At 37.9% G+C, this 21,338-nt stretch overlaps 2 protein-coding genes across 4 annotated transcripts; one reads left to right on the top strand and one right to left on the bottom strand.

Annotated features, from left to right (window-relative positions):
- Window positions 1–1,320: 1,320 nt before the first annotated feature.
- rassf8a (Ras association domain family member 8a) lies at window positions 1,321–18,678 on the top strand. Its single transcript, XM_089127961.1, has 5 exons — window positions 1,321–1,627; window positions 8,986–9,173; window positions 13,303–14,264; window positions 16,299–16,443; window positions 17,487–18,678. The coding sequence occupies exons 2-5, from the start codon at window positions 9,071–9,073 to the stop codon at window positions 17,606–17,608; spliced, it is 1,332 nt and encodes a 443-aa protein (XP_088984087.1). The 5' UTR covers window positions 1,321–1,627; window positions 8,986–9,070; the 3' UTR covers window positions 17,609–18,678.
- Window positions 17,927–21,314, bottom strand: LOC148965089 (cytosolic 5'-nucleotidase 1B). 3 transcript variants are annotated; one of them, XM_089127962.1, is made up of 7 exons: window positions 20,909–21,314; window positions 20,498–20,537; window positions 20,292–20,411; window positions 20,078–20,210; window positions 19,463–19,585; window positions 19,200–19,363; window positions 17,927–19,070 (listed from the first exon to the last, which is right to left on the bottom strand). In XM_089127962.1, exons 1-7 carry the CDS (start codon window positions 20,983–20,985, stop codon window positions 18,798–18,800), a joined length of 930 nt encoding a protein of 309 aa, XP_088984088.1. In that variant the 5' UTR covers window positions 20,986–21,314; the 3' UTR covers window positions 17,927–18,797. The 3 variants fall into 3 exon arrangements, with proteins under 3 accessions (XP_088984088.1, XP_088984090.1, XP_088984089.1); XM_089127964.1 differs by lacking the exon at window positions 20,909–21,314 and adding an exon at window positions 20,693–20,895; XM_089127963.1 differs by lacking the exon at window positions 20,909–21,314 and having other exon boundaries at window positions 20,498–20,894.
- Window positions 21,315–21,338: the final 24 nt, after the last annotated feature.

Below are 21,338 nucleotides of genomic sequence, written 5' to 3'. Positions count from 1 at the left end.
TAAAAATGCGAAAGGCAAAATATTGGTATATTTACAGCTTACAAAGAAGTATTTTAGTTCACAGCAATACGATTTAACAACATAATTGAAATATCATTTTGTAACCAATAACTATGCCTAACACATAAAAAAAATCAGTAAAACATCATGATTCATGAACAACAAAGACATTAATGTATTTCAAAACATTTAAATAAATAACGTCAAAACTTTGGAAAAAAGCAGGAATTTATATTTTAGGTGCAACGATTAAAAACACAAAAGACACAAGGGGTCAGTATATCCATGGGTTTGTTTGTATAAAGTTGTTCTAGCTGTATCAAACGTTTAATTAGCTTTAGTTTTATTATTCTGCTGTAAACTATTACTATTATCATAACTTATTTATTATTTAAATGCCAGTCTCATTTCAAACAATGAACATGACAGTTTAAAATATTGAACAAATTCAGACAAGTAGAAAAAGTGAATATGCAACATGAGATACATATATACATACGTAAAACGTGAACGTAAAATAAATTAAAGTAAATAATAATAATCATAATAATAATAACATCAGAAAAAGAAAAAGCTGTAAATTATTATTCAAACTGCTTCTGAAATTCATTTAAGCTAAAGTAAGATTCATTGTTCTGTTTTGTGTAATTGCACAAGTAAAAAGGTAATTAGAGCTTATTATAGCATTGTATATGATGGTATGATGTTGTTTAGCACCCTTTTTCTCTTTTGTTTAATCTTGTTCTTGTCCTCTGGCACTGTTTTTTTTTTTTTTTTTTATTTTTTTTTTTTTTACTTTAGTTCATTTTATTTTACTTTGAATGATTGTGTGTCATTGTATTGTTCTGCTTCATGACATTAATAATAAAAAGTATTATTGTTTCTATTAAATACGAAAAAAAGAAAGTCGTTGACGTCATTGTCACGTGGTGAAATTGACTTTTCCCAGCGCTGCAGAATGGCCCAATCACCGCGTGATTAAACAGAGTTTCCATAGGTTGTCTACTATTTCTAATTTCGTTTGGAATCCTTGGCATTTAAATTACAATACTTCAGTAGGCAAATAAATACAATTAAACAAAAAAAGTTGAAACGAAATCAGACCGTCGGACGTTAGCAGTCCACTGGTCTCTTGATGAAGAGCTGCCGCCCACCAGTATTCACACAAGTCCCACCTCCTGCGACAGAATGAGCCAATAGGAGCCTCTCAAAAGCTGCCTCTGATTGGACAGATAATGGGACATTCGCAAGACGTACCAATCATAGCAAACAAAGATCAAACTGAGGGCGGGACTTGAGAAAATACGGCGAGTGAGATCATATGGTCGTGTTTTCCACATACTAGCACGGATGGAGCTGCAGCGCAGCGAGGAAACTTTTTCCTGTGGGGCGGCGATCCCAACGGATGAAATCCGCTCTTTTTCTCAGATTTTTGCGCTGTGAACAAAGACAGAATACAAAAGCTTTTCATTTATATTTAGCGAGAAGAGCTTTACATTAAGACTTAACACAGGACAAAAACCTGTACATTTTAGTGTCCTTTAAATTGTTGCACAAACTTTGGTCAATGTAACATCGTCTCGGACAAAAAGTGGATAAATATTTTTCTACATTTAGGCAAAAAAAGGTAAGAATATTTCGCATGCGGAACAATTTAATATTAATAACTGTAAATGAAAATACAGTAGTTATAGCCTAGTTTGAGGTCTGTCCATCATGCGTATTCAGCATCACAACCTTAAATGTTTAACGTTACAGTGTACAATGAAGTCTTGAATCTGATCTCGTTTTATCAGCGGATTATGGTTTGTATTGTAAATTCGTTATTTAACTAAAAACAGTATTAAAACAGCACGTCTTTAGTATTCTGTATTCAAAAGCATCATATCAATTAAAAGAGGTAGTTCACTTTAAATAAAACTTTTGCTGATAATTTACTCACCCCCATGTCATCCAAGATGTCCATGTCTTTCTTTCTTCAGTCGAAAAAGAAATTAAGGTTTTTGATGAAAACATTCCAGGGTTTTTCTCCATATAATGGACTTTACTGGTAACCAAACAAGGTCCAAAAGACAGTTTCAATGCAAACTGTTCAAAAGGCTTTAAACGATTCAGATGATGTAAATGTTTTTTTTTTAATAATCAGTCTGCTTCAGAACATCAATATTTGTTGGAATCTTTCATCTTGTTTATTTGACAATATCATTTCTGGACCAAATCAGCCTATAATCTAGCTAATTAAAGATGTAATATCCTTTAAATTTGTACAGATTAATTAGTATGCAAATTGAAGGTTTAATGGTTCATTCATCATTTGGTTGTCTTTTATATCGACCGCAAAATGCTCATTCAGTTTCTTGAATGCACTTTTTATGTTTGCAAATTGCTTCACAGTCTGTAATTATTAAGAAGTGGTACGATGAGAGATGATTAATAAACCACTTAGTCACGTTGACACTTCATCCAGTACCCCGTAACTCAGTTTCTGGCTGGTCCTTCAAAGCTAGCCCGCTGATCACAAGCATGGCAAAAGAACAAAGGCAGTATTATATCCAGCTAAACGTGCCATCCAGATGTTAGCAATTCTGCCAGTCTCGACGTCCTAGCTGTGGGTGCGGAGGGGATATTCTCAAGTTTATTAAAGCACAGTCTCAGCTGAGACTCAACAAAACTCCACTGGTTTGTAGTTAAATACCACAGGAGGTGGACTCTTCTTGCCATCTAACGTCCGTAGAGAAGCACTTTGTTTAAAACCTGGCATGGTTTATTCCCTTCGAAAGCTTTGTTTTCCTGTTGCCCTCCATGAAAGCACCTCATTGTTTTTACTCTTAACAGGCTAAATGTGCCAAACTACATGAAGGAATCAAGCATAGCGAAGTATATTTTAGGACACCCAAGGGATCTAAGAGCAAGATTTGGAGATTTCACTGTGAATTCACTCACTTTCTTCTAAAGCCCTCAGGTTATTGTTTTACTGGGGTGGGGAAAAGGTTTGTTTTTCTTCCTCCGTCGTCCCAGATGGGAGATTCGGTGAGGACACAGTTCTCCTCTGTTTGGCTGATGGGAGGTCTTTCAAGGTTCAGTTTGATTGTGTCGTTTCTCTACTTTGCGTTTGTTTTTGCACCTTCATTTTCCCTCGGGAAGCAACAAGATTCAAAACACGAGTTTAAATATGTGTCCATACTCTGTTGTAGCTACTATAAGAGTACTATACCTTTAGTATCAAAACATGTAGTTAAAATTTACATAACTTATGAACATAACTTCATATGTTTGATTGGAGAGAGGGAACTAGAAACGTCTTATCTCGTTCGGTGGCCAGCTGTGTGGAATGTGTAACCTCAGTCTTATCAGTTTCCATGGTGTCAAATCAAGGCCCAAGTCTTCGGATAACCGCCTGCATGCTTTCAGTCCTCCACAATGGCGTAGTCACTTGCTAATCTTTCTTGCAACTTCACTACACAGGATTAGATGCTTAAAGGGATTGTTCACCCACAAAAAGAAAAGGTGTCGTTGTTATAGAGGTCAATTTGCACATTTTGATATCACATCTTGTACTGACCACCTCGGTTCCCTTGTGATTTTGGCTAATTTAGTCCAACATATATGCAGCAGACGTGAAGTCATCCGTTAACTGGGCTTCCTTGCCTCAGTGATCGCTCCTGGAAAAATGTCAAAATACAGCACTTTTACATTAGCAGGAAAAGAATACAAAACGGCCCCACAATGCATCTGCCGATTGGCTGCAGGACTCCATCTGTTGTCGTGGACGCTAAAGGGTAGTAAAAATGAAGGACAAAGTACTTATCTCCTCACCGAAGGACAAAATGGAAGGAAAATGATATGAAATGTCGTATCTTTGACATTTGTTGAGTATCTCACTCTTGAATAGTGATGAAGAAATGGCAAATGCTACATGACAATTCCAAGTGGGAAATTTTTGTATAAATTTATGGCCCAATTTAAAATGTGATTTGAATGTCCTCGCATTTGGCAGCCTGGATTCTGAACTACTCCAAGCCCTGTATAAATCAAAAATTAAAAATTTGGCATGAACCCCAAGGCTCCAGTTGTAATAAACCATATTTTTTTCCATTTTGGCTCAGACAGAAGAGATCTTATGGGGGTTCCACCGCACCATATGTCTCTTCACTAAACCAGAGACATTCAATGAACTGCCTCTTTTACTTGAGAAGACACTTATTTGTTGGGTAGTGCATATATAATATTGGCTTGATTATTTTAATGCAAAGGAACACAAGATTATTATATCTTGTATGTAAATGATAGGGTTGCTGCAGCAGAAATGGTAGAGCATGCACTCTCAGAAAAAAAGGTACAAAAGCTGTCACTGGGGCTGTACCTTTTCAAAAGGTAAACTTTTGTCCATTTTAGGTGCTAATATGTACATTTCAGGTGCTAATATGGAAATTTTAGGTGCTAATAAGTACATTTTAAGTGATAATAGGTACAGTTTATGTGCTAATATGTACATTTCAGGTGCTAATATACATTTTAGGTGTTAATATGTACATTTTAGGTGCTAATAAGTACATTTTAGGTGTTAATATGTACATTTCAGGAGCTAATATGTCCATTTTAGGTGCTAATAGTAATATGTACATTTTAGGTGTTAATGTGTACATTTTAGGGGCTAATATGTAAATTTTTTGTGTTAATATGTACATTTCAGGAGCTAATATGTATATTTTAGGTCCTAGTATGTATATTTTAGGTGCTAATATGTACATTTTAGGTGTTAATATGTACATTTTAGGTGCTATTAAGTACCACTAAGATACCAATATGCAGCCTTTGGGTATACAAGTGTACCTTTTGAAAAGGTACAGCCCCAGTGACAGCTTTTGTACCTTTTTTTCTGAGAGTGTGGCGATGGATACCACACGTAGTGATAAAATGTATATTGATGATAAAAACTGTAAGCTAAAAGCAGTTTTGTTTTTTTAATCTCAAGCTAAATTAGCTTTTTTTTAAGGGATACTCCACTTTTTTTTTTTTGAAATAGGCTCATTTTACAACTCCCTCAGAGTTAAGCAGTTGAGTTTTACCATTTTCCATAAACCAGACAGTTTCTGGTCTCATTGACTTCTATAGTAGGAAAAAATATATACTATGGAAGTCAATGGGACCAGAAATTGTCTGGTTACTGATATTCCTATAAATATCAGAAAATCGGCTGAATGGATTCGAAAACTGTAAAATTCAAATCCAATTTTATTATATTACCAATATTTGAATCATTCTTTTTTATTATTCTCTTTCTCGCCATGAATATAGCCGAGGTAGGAATGGCGTTAAACTATGAGCAAACAATTTCGATTTTTCAATCTTGTTGAATCTTCAACTGAAGACTTAAGTTTGTGTGCAAAAAACTATTTTGTGTGCTTGCAGATTTTATTAGTGCAGGACGGGTGTAGTATTTCATTCAGAGAGGAGCTCTGTCTTGAAACTGTGGTTTTTGGCCTCTGCAGTGCTTTACTTTTCCAGCGCAGTGCCCCATAGAGTCTGTAAATCGTCCCTGTCCCTCCTCTGGAGCCAAACTCAAAGCTCTATAAACATAATGAACGAATGAAAAAAAAAAGGATTTGTATTGATTTTAGTACTTCTTCAAAGAAATAGGGAGAGCGAAAGACATAATTGTAGACTGTGTAATCTTGTCATTTTGGCATGTTAACAAAAGAATTGCTTGAATTGAAAAAAACAAAAAACAAAGCAGCAGTTTTTCAGACAAATAGACTAAAAATGCACAAAAAAAGTTTTTCTGCACATGGTGGAACCAAATGAAACATAGCTGGTAAATTTTATTAGATTTTTGTATTTTTCGAATTCTAATAACGTCAATTTGACATTAACAAACTCCTCCTACAGTTTTAATATTAACACTGTAACACATCAAGTTAAAGTATGAAGCCTGAAAATGGCAAAACTGCACAAAAATCAGAGAGGAAGATCAAAATGGCTGACTTCCTCTTGTGTTTAGGGCTAAATTCCAAGAGACTTTTTGTAGGTATTGGGTCATTACTTGCATGTACCGAATTTCGTACACGTACGTGAAACGTAGCGGGAGGTGCACTCCGTTGAACCTTTATAGGTGGCGCTATCGAGCCATTTTGCCTTGCCCAATTCTGAAACGCTTATCAGATGGAAATTTTCGCAAATTTTCATGAGTTTTTGTGCATGTTTAGGCCCTCAAAAATGCGATTCATTTCGGATAATAATAATAAACAGAGCAATTCCAAGAGGGTCCTCAAACCATCGTTGCTCAGGCGCTAAATATTTAATCATGTTTCTATAAGTGACCTTGGGTTATAGGAAGTAGTGGTGTAGTGTTCTTTAGACTGGATAAAATATGAAAGTGGACTGAATAGAGGGCAGTGGAAGTGTGTAACACGAGAGGGAAAACTAATCGATTCCTCTTATTTTTGTATAATCTCTCCAGCTCTGACACCATGAAATAACAGTAATTAGGCTAGTGACACGACAGAGAAATCAACCTACAAACACTCACCTTAAAAAACAATGACAAAACTCCCAAACCCAGACTGATCTCATGAAGTAGCGTGTGTATGACACGGCAATTCGTATTTCCATTTTTGGCGTGCTATCAAGACGCATAATCGCTTTTCAGGGTGTTTATGAACGCCGTTGACTTAACGTTATATAAATATATGACTTACCTCAACCCCATCCCTAAACTTAACCGTCACTGGAGTTAATGGCATTTATGACTGGACATTTGACGGCGTGTACGGACACGCGTAATGACGCGAACGTTAATGGCGTAGACATACACGCGGATAGCACAAAATGCGTAGAGATAACACGCCACTTGACTCGAAAGTGGCGTGTATGTTTAGGCAAAAGTCATGATGTCATGTTGCCAAACCGGTGAACACCTTCTCTTTCTAGCTGGCTCCATGTCTACTATTGTAGTGTAGTTTACGGACTATAGCAAACCAATCACTCCAACTCTCCGTCTCCAACTACTCGAGTTCGCAAGGTGGTTTGAAACTTATAGTGGAAGCGTCCCAGCAAAAGTGAACCCCAAATGAGACCGGTGACATTCTCAACAAAAGCTTGGGCTCATATATTATATTCCCATTCTGTTCTTGCACTATTGGTGTGTCCTCTCAATTTACTCTTGACTCCACTCGTCTTATGCCTTTCTGATTTGTGAAGCTTATGTTGAACGGCTTATATTACTCTGTTTGCCTTGTCTTATTAACAGCACTGCTTCAATAAATCTGCAAATGGATCTTACGTCAGTCCCAGATGTGAAACGTTTTCTTTGCTAAGAAAATAAACTGAATTTTCTCTGCAAAGCTGAAGATCTGCTCAGGCGTGCATGTTTGCCAATCCCTCGTCCTAAAATTGTACCTGTTCGCAGAAGTGGGAGGAACATAATGTCACGTCCAGCTGGTCTCACTGTATCCAGCGGGACGTCCAAACTGCGGCCAAGCTGTTTTTCATGTCATCCTCCTCCTCCTTTTCGCACCCTCGGCACACCTCCACAAAAAACGTGGATTCATGGCCAATTCATTTCTTGGAAAATATGCTATTTTAGGAACGTGCGAGTTGTTGTTGTTTCAAAAAGACTGAATCATTTTGTAGACAGCAGTCTCTTGTTTTTCTTTAAAAAGAAGAGCTGACGAAAACTAGTCCAAAATCCGAGGAAGGAAACGTGTCCATCTGGAAGCACAGAGGTCTCCTGCTAACAGCACAGTCGTTTCCTCATACAAAGGTTTCCTGATTAGGAAAGGCTTTCTTTATAAAACTTGTCTCCTAGCCAGATGCTTTTCATATATTTTAGGAAACAGAAAAGGTTCGAAATTTGTGAAAGTTCTTCAAATGGCTTTCTAACCACAAATGCCACTTTGATATTTCATTAAAACATTCGGTTGAGAATGGAGAGTCCTGAACTCTTGTTGGGAATCAACCGTAAAAGAAAATAAAGCAGCAAAAGAATAGCGTTAAATTAGTAGTTCACCCAAAAATTATTATTTTGTCATTTACGTACCCTCATGTCGTTCCAAACCCATTTGACTTTCTTTTGCTGTCACGTTAAAAGAAATTACACTATATTGCGTTTTTAAAATACTCTGGTGCCTTACAAAATATGATGAAATACCAGTCTTTGACTTGAAGAGGTCATATTGTGCCCTTTTACAATTAAGTCTTGATTTTGTTTTTTGAGGTCTACTAGAAAAGGTTTTCATGCTTGAGTGTTAAAAAACAATTTTTCCACTCATTTTGTTCCTCTCTTCCCAGTCTGTCAGTAACGCGTTGTTTAGTACGTGTCTATGAAGCCCCTTCTTACGAAAAGCTCAATGCGCTCTGATTGGTCGGCTGGATCTGTGTGTTGTGATTGGTCAGGTGTTTTGAGTGTGTTTGGGAAATGTCACCCCCCAACCATAACCACAAGTTTCAACACATTTACTAACGCGACTCAACCAAGCCTCCCCTCTATTTTTGTGTATGCCTTGGGTGGGAATTATTTATGAGGAATATAGTGATGCGTTCGTTCCCTTAAAATAACTCAAGATTACAATGGAGGCGTTTCAGGGAGTTCATTGCGCACGACACGTACATGGAAAATATATTCCCCCTCTGGAGTGACTGTGTAACTTTTCAGATCTTTTTTGCAGACGATAACATTACACACTAAAGAAAGTTGAACATGTAAAAAAAAAGCATAGTAGATCCTGAACAAATTTCATCTTCACAAAGCCAGAAGCCAAAATGTCCTCCTCTGATATAAAATACCTTTTTACTTTCTTTAAGAACATATAAAAACCTTTGAACTCAAAGGCTTTGAAAACATAAGAGTGATAAGAGTGTCGTTTTCAAAAACTTGTAGTTGAAACCCGTTTTCAAGCCACCAAAATGCATAAAAAGTCTTGACGTGTAAACGGCCCCCAAGGCAGTGAGATATGTGCATATCTTACCTGGTGTCCCCATTTGCAGAGTTGCCGTGAGGGGCCGACGGCTGTAGCAGAACGTAATGACGTCGCAGACTAGCAGCCCCAGGCCCTGCAGAGTTTGACCCGGGATGGAGCTGAAGGTGTGGGTCGATGGAGTTCAGCGCGTGGTCTGTGGGGTCACGGAGACCACAACCTGCCAGGAAGTGGTCATCGCTCTGGCTCAAGCCATTGGTAAGGAGCATTCATCGCCTTTATTTATATACCACGTTTTACTGTATTGTTTCTTTTACAGTGATAAACAGGAAAATAATCATCAATGATGCAAGCAAAATTCAAATCTGCTCTAATCTCTAAAAAAAAAGACAATAGTATCATTGATTGAAAACTTTCATCATTTATTCACCCTCATTGTCTTCCCAAACTTGTATGGCTTGTATGGCAAATTGGACATTATCAAACTTAAACACTCAAAGTTACATGAAACAAATAATAACACTGATTTAACCGAATTGATTGGAAACATAAGCCTGTTTCATTTCAGATTTGCACAAAACTCATGAGATTATTTTCTAAATGTCGATAAAAATGACCACATTTCCATTAACCGATGTTATGCAATTCTTTTTATTCTCGCGATAAGTCATCATGGCACCGCGCTAGACATTATTTTTAATCGATGGCGACATAGGTGTGTTATCCAAGCATTAATGGCAACGAAAGCCTCTTATTCTTGGGAGAGGCCACATATAAGGTGTTTCTGGGTGTTTAAATTGTGGCATTTCTTAGTTGCTTAGTTAGAATACAATATTCCCGTAATTCTTTTGTCTTTAATGAGTTTAATAAAGAACTCCAAACATACCCCGTCATCTTAAAAGAATGATCGACTTTTATGTACACCAAATGCGAAAAAACTGTTTCCGTTGTAGTTTTGCGAAACATTCCTTTTTCAAATTGCTTGAAAAACCACCTCGATTCGAGTGTAAAATTTTTGCGATATATGGGAGTTTTTGCCAAATTGACGTGTTTCCACTGGGCGTATCTTGTAGCGTAATTTGAAGGGTAACTGTACGTTCACAACGCCGTCGACTTGAGCGTCAAAGAAGCTCTGGCCGCCCTGTAGAGGACGCTTGTCAAAAAGTACGAAGGACGTCGATCGGTTGCTGCCGTTTTGCCGCTGACACAGCTCGTTACCATAAAGTTAAGCTTCTTTAAACTTTCTGATTGATGGTCAAAACGCCCAAAACGTGACGCCAATGGATTTGACAGAAAAGCCAGCTTCCATTGAAAATGAATGACATGAAAATGAATGAAAGTCGGCGACGGTGTGAACATACAGGAATGGAAATGCAGCTATAGTTATAAACAGCAGTGTTTAACTAAATATTTATTTTGCAGCAAATAAGTATACTTGAAAGCCTGCGCACTTCTGCTAAGCAGAGGTCTACCTGACAGTCAAAAAGAGTGTGGACTAAAGTGGTGCTTAGAGTGCCAATTGGGACCAAGCCTTCAAACGAATAGTTTAATGAAGGAAATCATCTGCAAAAACTGATTCACCAAAATGAATAAGGCTTCCCAGTTCCCACACACAAGGAGTAGCACAATATGACATTAAAAGAGTGATACATAATTCTATCATGCTACTGCTATCTATTGAAAAAAAAAGGTCTTTACTGGAAAAGAGCAAAAAAAACTAAAAAAAAAAAAAAAAAAAACTCCCCAACAGTGGAATGGAAGAGTATATTGCTGACACAGATGCCATCAATCCTCAGTGATGCTGAAACCATCTGGCATCCAGGTTGATTGAGTAATCATCAGCCATTGTATAATTGAAAAGAAGATTAAGTATAGGAGAGTTTGTATTGGTTTGAGACTAGTTGAACAGCTTGTCTAAAGACATCAGGCATATTTGAAGGAGTTTAAGGAGAGGCACAAATGCTGATTTCAGTTAATTACATCACCAGTGGGACCCAAAGCAATTTGTTTCTGATTTAAACCCGTCTTGTCCACGTCACCGTTTGATTCTATTTTCAGCGGCACTCAGACTGGTATAATCTAAGGGCCCCTTCTTGTATTAGTGTGAAACGCGCTGGCGCTACCAAAGTGCGTGCTGACATGGAAAATCTGACTCATTCTACTGGAAGAAAAAAAAAAAAAAACTCACCTCGATCCTCTTTCACAGTTTTGGGAATAATGCCTATGATTTAACAGAGGGTCAATAGTACAAAAATGCATTACTCACTATTTCAATTGCAGTAGATCTTCAGATAAAGTGCTCTAACCATGTTAAGAATAATTATTTGGTTGTTTTTTGCCAAGTAGCAAATGATATGGTTGTGGAGCAGAGACGAGCAGAGAGTTCAGGGGCTCAAATGTAAAAAGGAGGAATTTATCACTAAGATTATATTCCACGTCACCATTTTGTGTGGTCATTATGGAAGCATATATGGGTAGCAATATTCAATTTGAAATGTAATATGCAAAATGACAATGCAATATGCAAACTGCAATGTATTTCTGTAGTTAAATTTACATTTTCGTTTTGAACCAACTTTGGAAAATTTTGAATGTTTTTAATGTTTAAATGTAAATTTAAATACAGAAATGCATTGCCATTTTACATATTGCATATTACATTTCTTCCATAGTTCTTGACTTAACGGCCTATATTTCACACAATAGGCCTGTAGATGGCATTTGGACTTGAATTTAACCAACTTAGGATAGTTTCATTAAATAGTATATCAATATTCAGCACATAAATTAGAGTTAATATACACTAGTTAAAATAAATGAGACTTCCAGTTCTGCAAGGTTTTGTGAAGTGCTTTGTAGTCACTTTACACACTTTCACTGACTTTTTTTCCTTTTAGCTATTTCACCTTTGTTTAAATGTGACATATTAGGCCCCTTTTCACAAGATGTAATATAAATCTATGGTGTCCCTAGAATGTGTGTGTGAAATTTAAGAAACAAAACACTCCTTGACGTTTCTAAATGGTTAGTAGATATATTTATGTAGTTGTGGAGTTACATTGATTCATCTCGTCGACTTGCATGTCCCGTCATGTTTAACTTTTACGTTTTACAAGGTGGCATAGTACCCTGAGGTCTTCATAAGACAGCTATGACATTTTTTGGTCGTGCTTGTCTATGCAGTCGAGGACAGAACCGTTTGCATGCTTTGCTTTAACTATTGGCATTGTGTTAGAACTGGTTACACTGCTGTGTCTTGCCAAAATCATGGCGGCGTCAACGTGCAGATCAAGCGGCGGTAATATTATAATAAGATCTTAGAATAGCAAAATAATCGCTTATTTTTTTTACATGTCTGCAGAGAAAAGCTTACCAAAACAAAGTTACTGGGTTGTCACTTCTCATGTTTTCTGGGTCGTTAGATGCACCGGGGACCCAATTATAGCACTTAAACATGGAAAAAACTGAAAAAGACAGAGTCTATGCGGTTTTTAATTGATTTATGAATAAGACCAAGAAATTACTCCCCTTCATATTGTCCAATGAAACTTAAGCTTGTTTTTCCACATTGGTCAGTGTATTATACAGTACACGACAAATGGGCATCAATGAATTATGTAATATTTATAAATATGTTAAATGTGGATTTTTAATTGAATCAACACACAAGCAAACTCTGAGAAAGCCATATATGGTTGCACGATTCTTGATCGCATTTGTAAACAGACTTGTGTCGTCACAGTTTTGGATATGCAACTACTGCCATAAACTCCTTGTTGCCTATTTTAGTTTTACAGTGAGCAGATTAATTACAACAACAACAAAAAAAGAGTGCATTGTGGTTAGCAAACAAGCGGTGTCAGAATGCCCATCTGTCCAACATAACACCATGACTTTTGCATATACATACACGCCACTTTCGAGTCAAGTGGCGTGTTATCTCTACGCATTTTGAGTCTACGCCATTAATGTCCGTGTGATTCCGCGTGTCTGAACACGCCGTCAAATGTCCGAGCGAAACGAAATAAAATGTAGATCTAAATCTGGGAGCGATATTTTTTTCCTAGGATGGTAGGGGAAGACTCATAAATGCTATTAACCCCAGTGACGGGTAGGTTTAGGGACGGGGTTGGGGTAAGTCATATATTTATATATACAGTAATGTATCGTTAAGTAAATGCCGTTCATAAACACGCTCAAAAGCGATTATGCCTGTCTGTTGATAGCACGCCAAAAATGGAAATACGAATTGGCGTGTCATACACACGCTACTTCATGAGATCAGTCTGATCTGTCAGTCAAGCCTGAAGCTTGTGCGTGTAACTTTCATATCTATGTTTCCAATCTTATTCTTATTCAGTAACGCAAACTGTATTCTTTTTTATAGGTCGCACAGGACGCTACACACTGATTGAAAAATGGAGGGACACCGAGCGGCATCTTGTTCCTCACGAGAGTCCGGTGGCCTCTCTGAACACATGGGGGCAGTATGCCGGTGACGTGCAGTTTATCCTACACCGCACGGGTCCTTCTCTCAACGAGTACCCCCCAACTGAAGGTCTGACTCCTCGGGGCCCTGAGCGAGGCTTGCATCGGCAGAGCCTTCCACTGATGGCCAAGCTCCGAGCCCCAGGTGACCGTTCCCTCCGTCGGCGCGAGCCACGGCGCAAATCTCTGACCTTCACCGGCGTGCCCCGCAGTCTAAGGGACATCCTGAGTGGAGGCAGGCTCGGCGACAGTAGTGCCAAACGAGAGGTTTTAGTGAGAAGTGCCCAAAATTCACCGTCAATATCCCCTCGCTTATCGGGGAACCGATTGGAGGATCTTACCCAACTGGTGAGGCTGCAAAGGGAGACTCTTTCCGTTCTAGACAGCAGGATGGATGCATACGAGGGAGAGCTTCGAATGTTGACTGAGAAAAGAGTTGGACTACAGGATGATGAACTGTATGTGAAGATAACAGAGGAGGTTTCAAGGTTGGAAAAGCAGGTGCGAAGGAACAAGGTAGAGATCGAGGAAGAGGAGTTCTGGGCAACTGAGCTCCAGATTGAGCGGGAGAGCGAGAGGCAGCTGCAGGAACGAATCCAGGAGTTGAGCAGTCGGCTGCGCAGTTGCGAGGGGGATCTGGATCAGCGGCTGATGTCTCTGCAGGGTATACAGGCAGGGATTGAGGCTCAAAGGCAGCGTAAGGAGACCAGAGAGACCCAGCAGGCCAGTGAAGGGGAAGTAAGGAATAGACTCCAGAGACTGAAAGCAGAACTCAAGGCTCAGGCTCAACATACGGCCCAGCTTGAAAACAGCTCAAGAGCTGTGGACCGCTCACTGGCTGAGTCGTGCAAGAGATTGCAGGTACGTCAAGGTTAAAGGGTTATTTCACCCAAAAATGAAAATTCTGTCAGTATTTACTCACCCTCATGTTGTTCCAACCCCGTAAGACCTTCGTTCATCTTCGGAACACAAATTTAGATATTTAAGATATTAAGATCGCTCCTGCATACAGTCCATAGGCTTCTTGAGGGAATGACTCTTGCTGTCCTCGAAAAGTCATTAAAGACATCGTTAAAATAGTCCAAGTGACTCAATCTTAAGTTTATCAAACGACGAGATTACTTTTGTGCGCAAAAAAACAACAAAAAAACGACTTTATTTCAACTATTCGTTTATTTCTCCCTCTGTGCGAGTCAGGTTACTAGTTTAATAGCGCAAGCTTCTGTTATTGTACGTCACACGCATCACACACATGACCAGCGTCGGCCAATAGTGAGCCTTCGTGTGACGTAGCTTTACGCAATCACACTACGTTAACTGACTACAGGCCCATGGAGAAGGAAGTGAATAGTTGAAATAAAGTCATTATTTTTGTTTGTTCTTGCGCACAAAAAGTATTCTCGTCGCTTGATAAAGTTAATATTGAGCCACTGTAGTCACTTGGACTATTTTAACGATGTCTTTGATGACTTTTCGATGCCAGCAAGAGTCATTCCCTCAAGAAGCCTATTGACTAGTATGCAGGAGCGATCTTAATATCTTAAATATCTTAATTTGCGTTCCGAAGATGAACGAAGGTCTTACGGGGTTGGAACAACATGAGGGTGAGTAAATACTGACAGAATTCTCATTTTTGGGTGAACTAACCCTTTAAATAAAAAAAGTCAAGTAATCCAAATGAAATTTTAAATCTAAAATTGAAAAGCACAATGTTAACCAATGGTCTTGTGCTTCTGATTTTAGCTATAAAGACATTGATTTTCTTTAGCGTGCGTTGCATTCTGACTGCAATGAAGTCTACAACACCCGGATTAAACTATTTTCGATTTTCGTTCAGCTTAGTTGATCAGCTGGGACAAGATCCCCCAGAAGAACGCAATTTTAATTCAGCCATCTTTGCTCATGGGCACAAAAGCTGGAATACACGACACAACCATTGCCCAGAGTTTTACCTTGATTTTGAGTCAACACTAGCTGCCGAATGTCAGATTTTGATGATTTTTTTTAGCTCCATACTATCAATCCATCCAATCAGAGGATATCAAACACGTTCATTTGAGCTTCTGTTTATGTTCTATGTGAATAAAAGCCTAAAATTAATCGGTTCATCTTATAAGCGATCGTATCTCTGCAGAAAAGTTTGACTAAATCGCTCAACTCATATGTATGATTTCTACAATCTCTTTATGAACTTTTTAAAGAGTCAATGTGGTAGTTGCGTAGCCGTCAATGGACAGAAACGCTTCGATTTCATAATAAAGAAGATCTAAATTTGTGTTCCGACGCTAAACAAAATCCTTACGGGTTTGGCACGACGTTAGGGTGAGTGAATGATGACAGAATTTACAATTCTGGGTGAAATAACCCTTTAAACGTCTTGACAATGGGGTTTAGTAGCATTACCTGAAGGCTCCACAAGAACGAGCCAAGTCTTTCATTAGCGATTAGCCTGAGCTGTGATGTCAAAGGCAGCAGGGAGCATTTCTACTTAATACTTTTAAGAGCCATTCAAAAAAAAAAATCTGCATCTACCAGCTGGGACTAACTGGATCAGGCTAACAAGCCAAACCTTGACTCATTAGGCTTCTCAAGTAATTAAACCTGCATAATATTCATCCCAGATGACTGGATTCAGTAAATGCTGAACTAGACTGGCACCAATCTGGCACTAAATGCATGCTGGTCTTATCTGCTCTTATCAGCAGGGTTCTGTCTAAAACTGTGATTGCTGTAAACACAAAAATGACGCATGTGTTTGGATTCTTGTGCTAATTTTGTGGAAGTACATCAGAGAATTGTTACTAGCCAGTTGTTATTGCATTGCTGCAGGCTGAATGCCGGTTTCAGCTCCACACAAACATTTCATTAGTACCCTCTCCCCCCTCTTTCCACCAGGAGAGTCACTATGAGCTGGAGCAGCTGACTAAAGAGTTGAGGCAGGTAAACCTACAGCAGTTTATTCAACAAACAGGCACCAAAGTCACGGTTCTGCCCGTGGAGCCAGGCGATGAGGACTCTAGCAACACAAGAGATGATAAAGGTATCTGTTTTACAGACAACATATCCAAAGCCCCATGTCTGTGGTTCAGAATTGCTCCATACAGAATGGATACTGTTAGCTTTCAGCATGAATGACCTCAACCATAATGAGTAATGAGTGCGTTTTACAAGTGTCATTAATAGCAAGACCACATCTGGTTTCAGTTTAGTGCAGTGCCAAAACTGCAGGCCCTTGAACCGTATAAGGCTGAGGGCGATTCAAAAGCACTGCTGAGAGTTGTGCTGAGTTGCAATGATTGACTCAACAGCCCTACCTCTGTCATTTACTCTGTCTAGTACAAAATAATTGGTTGTTTCTTTTTAACTTTAATGACGTCAACCCTGGATGGGGGTAAAAAACAACAACATTACAGTAGCAAGCTTTCTATTTGTAGATGTCCTCTAGTTCAAAGTGATTGCTTTTTGTTTTGTTTATATTACTAATCCAAAGTGCCCCCTTGTGGTTGGAGTTGGTATTGTAAGTGGTAACTGGTGCCCAATCCTGTTCCTGTAGAGTTACCTTTCTGCAAAGTTCAGCTCTAACCTTGATCGAACACAACTGAACCAGCAAATTTCCAGGAGCACTTGATAAATACAGTTGGATCTGAACTCTGCGGATAGGTAGATCTCCAGGAACAGGACACCATTGGTTTGACTACATAGGAATGAAATATCAGCCTGCACACTTACTTTTTGCTGTAATGAGTCATTTGTCACATCAAGTGCATTGCATTGTGGGGTACTGTATTTCACTCAGTGTGCCATTGTATTTTCAAATTTCATAGTGGCATACTATGCATTGTGTATATATACTGCAGAAATAGTAGTATGATATTCATAACAAGCAATTGTGATTGTAATAAAGAAAAGATTTATGCAAATATCTGGGGTTTTTTGTTTTTTTTTAGTTCCAGTTCATTCTTCAAATTTCCCATTTGACCTTGGTTATACTTAATATTTGTAAGATCCCTGTTAGTGAAATAAAATATTAGAGTAGGTTGTTTAATAATATGCATTTAATTGTTTTTTTCTTTCATTTCCCAGACTTTGCTGCGTTAACTGGCTCGCTGAAACGACCGAGTTCATCTTATCCTGTGGTTGGCAGCATTCGTGGACTACATAGTCCAATCTCCTCAGGTTTGAATCCTGAAGGCATCTACGTTTGAGCACCAAAAACCTCTCCATGTGTTTTCCCTTAATTATTTTTAGTAGTATTTCAATACTTGTCCACAAAGAACTGTATACCGTTTAAAATACAAACAAAAGTATTCTGATCATTGCAGTGTCTACAATTTGAAATCAGATGAAGGATGAACTACTTTGGAAGCTTAAATATATTTTTGTATTATTATTTTAGCCTCTGAAAACGTTTTTATAAATGTGCAACTTTTACAGTTGTGTTTACTGATAAGTAGAAGAGATCAATCTATGATTTTAAACCTGTGATATTTACATTTATTGTTTTTCTTTGTTACATTTCATACTGTGGTTGATTTTATCTTTATCAATCTGTAAGTGTTTTACTAAGTTGAGCCAAAGAACAATCACTTATTTTAGTTGCAATATGTTACTGCATGACTCCTTGCTTTACTTTAACCAATGTCATTATTGACAATATATGCCCGAATATATGCATAAAATCTTACTGCCATTGACAAATACACTTTATTATTGCTTTTATTATTATTATTGCTTGAAATTTACTTTTACTCTTAAAGGGATAGTTCGCCCAAAATGGAAATTCTCGTGTGTCGTTCCAAACTTCTTCTGTCGAACACAAAAGGAGACATTTAAAACGTGTTTTGAGACTTCATTTTGAGTCAACTATCCCTTTAATATTATTATACATGTTTTACATAATTTGATTCAGCCAAAAAATGAAATCACAGCTGTTTAGCTGACAGTAGTGCCTTACTGAAATACAATCAAAGTCAGTTTAAAGATGGTGCAAGCATGTTAACTCTGTGAATTCGATTTTGGTATTGTCAGTGTGTATATGTATATATAAATCTGTTTGGTTGTTTAATGCTGAATGTTGCTAACATGTTGTCTTGTACTTATGGCTGCGTTTGATTTCAGTAGAGTTTGGGGGTTTGAATTGTTTCCTACAGTATGTGGTGTTTGCTAATTGTCAACCATTTACTATATGTATATATTTTTTTGTAAACAGTTCATATAAACCCCTGAACATCATATATAGCTATGTGAATCACTATTAAAGCCAAATCACCTCGTATGAATTCTCCATAACACAATCCTTTTGAGTAATAAATAGTCAAGTGTAACAGAAAGAGAACAGAATTGGCACCTGATTAAAATGAAAATGAAAGCCACGTTTGTGTGTCCCGCCTCGTGCTACTGACTCCCAGGAATTGAAGGAATGTCGTGAAGGCCACCGTCGAACAGTATGTGAGGTTTAACTACAGCCAAAATGGGGCTGCAAGGAGCTCCAGCAAGACAATAGGCCTCGTCCGCATCCAGACCCCATTCACGAAGAGTTTTTAGGGCGGTGGCACAGATGTTTCGAGAGCCCCTCACGGTTAAGACACATGTGCAGAGAGGGCTGTTCTCAAGCCCGAACCCCTTCCTCATCTGACCAATCAGAACGGCAAACTCCTTCATGCAGATCTGATAACAAAAAAACTAGGTTAATAAGACTAATGGTCCTCAATTAAAAACAAAAACATCATCATCATAAAGTGTCATATTTTTTGCTCTAATACCAAGTTGTAGAAATACAAATATTACACAATTTACCTTTGCTGCTTTGAAGGTCTCTATTTGGGTTTCACTGAATCCAAAATCTGAAAGACTATCAAGCGTATCCTCAGAGAAAGCGATAACATCACCTGAGAAAATGACTTTCAGCTTATCGAGGACTTGATGATCAGCCTGATCATACAGCGAAGCAGCTGGAATTCCTAAAGTCAACACAATGTGCAAACATTAATGTGTTTTTAAAAAGTTTTTTTTTTTTTAAATCCCGCAATAACTTTAAAAATAATGTGTCAAATGTTTACCAGTATGCAGAGCATTGTAGACCGCGTCTCTGTCGGTAGAGACGAACAGATTTACTTTGTTTGATTGAAGTGTATTTGTGAGTTCTTCCTTTTTGCAAAAGTAAAATTTGCCTATTTCTAGACCTGGTGATAAAAAAAGCAAAGCAATATAAACATATAGCAGAAATAAGCATATAATTGAAGAAAAATGGTACAAAAATAGGGTGTAAAAAAATGTTTTAAGTATTAACAGCACAAATCCCATGTTTTATAATTGTTCTTATTATTCTAAAACATCTTGGATATTTCGATAAAATTACATAACACAAAAATAGCATGAACATGTGATAATTGTAAACATTAAATGGATATCATTATGATAAAATGTGAAAAGTGGCTCTAATTTCTTTTAAATAAGTAGAAACTGACAAAACTACGGAGCCTCTAAGGTGACAAACTTTGCGTTTGGAAGGAAAACCTTTGCGTTCCCTCACAAACGAACAGTTTCTCTCAGGGGAACGCACAACATTGCCAAATAATTCTTTCTTTCATCTCATATTTTTTTCTTCCCAATGTCTCCGTACAAATATTAAATATTACACATTTTAAAGTGCACAATTGCCAAAGTGAACTTACCGTAATGCTTTACACTCTCAACTATCTTCAATTTGAAATCTTCTGAACACTCCTTTGCAATAAGAATCACTTCAAATAGCAAAGATTCAGTCTTGCTGTCTTCCACAAATCTCTCATTCACTGTTTGCACAGCCTATATTTACAGCAGACATTTCAAAATCATGATACATCTCATGTGAATATGGCGTACAGCATCCAATAAATGTATTCCTACCTTAATAAACGTGAATGCTATGCCTTTGGGTAGTGCATCGGTGTTTGTGGACGTTGAGAGTTTGTTTAAGTCAAATAGGTCGTTATATTGCAGTGCAATTATAAGAGGACCTGTGCAAATCTGTAGAAACATTAAGTACTGTACATTATGAAGTTACGGTGATTGCAGCTCTCACTAACGGACAGTGTAACAACTTCTGACTTTACCTTGTTATCCTCCATTCCCTTCAAAACATCCGTCCTTCGCCTACATTAACATTAACAGATGCGGAAGTGAAGAAATATTACGACTGTAAAGTCAACAAAAACAAAACAAACCTGCGCGCAACTTAACATTACATTGACACTAATAAAAGATGTTTGAAATTACGTAATTAAAAAAAGTGAACTGTGAGTATATACCTATGTGCGTCCCGCCAGCAGCACACAGCTGCATTGGAACCAGAACTAACTAACTAAGTGCTGAGAGTCAACATTCACTGTTATGTCACCCGCCGCCGCCTCGCGCTGCGGAGCGGCACTGCACAACGCCATCTGATCAGCTTTTGCTTTAATAAAATACCCATTATTAAAGGAGTAGTTCACTTTTAAAAAAGCTTTTGCTGATAATTTACTCACCCCCATGTCATCCAAGATGTCCATGTCTTTCTTTCTTTCTTCAGTCGAAAAGAAATTAAGGTTTTTGATGAAAACATTCAGGCATTTTTCTCCACTTCAGTGGGAACCAAACGTTTCAAGGTCCAAAAAAGACACTTTCAGTACAAACTGCAAACTGTTCAAATGACTTTAAACGATTCCAGACGATGAATAAGGGTCTTATCAAGCGAAACGATCGCTCATTTAATAAATAAATAACAAAGTTTAAGTTTTATAAGCAAACATGGTCGCCTTGCTCTGTTCTATGACGCACGTTTGTGACTCTCCTGTTCGAACTCGTTCATCAAAATGAACAAATCATTTTCCGAGTCATTTGTTGATTCAACGAACGAAATGAACGAATTGACTCGGAAAAAGATTCGTTCATTTTGATTAACGAGTTCGAACACAG

This window comes from Pimephales promelas, chromosome 25 (genome assembly GCF_988280905.1).
Source record: "Pimephales promelas chromosome 25, fPimPro1.hap1.1, whole genome shotgun sequence".
NCBI lineage: Eukaryota > Metazoa > Chordata > Actinopteri > Cypriniformes > Leuciscidae > Pimephales > Pimephales promelas.
The sequence above is the reverse complement of the archived record's forward strand: the minus strand, read 5'-3'. Positions and strand labels throughout refer to the sequence as shown.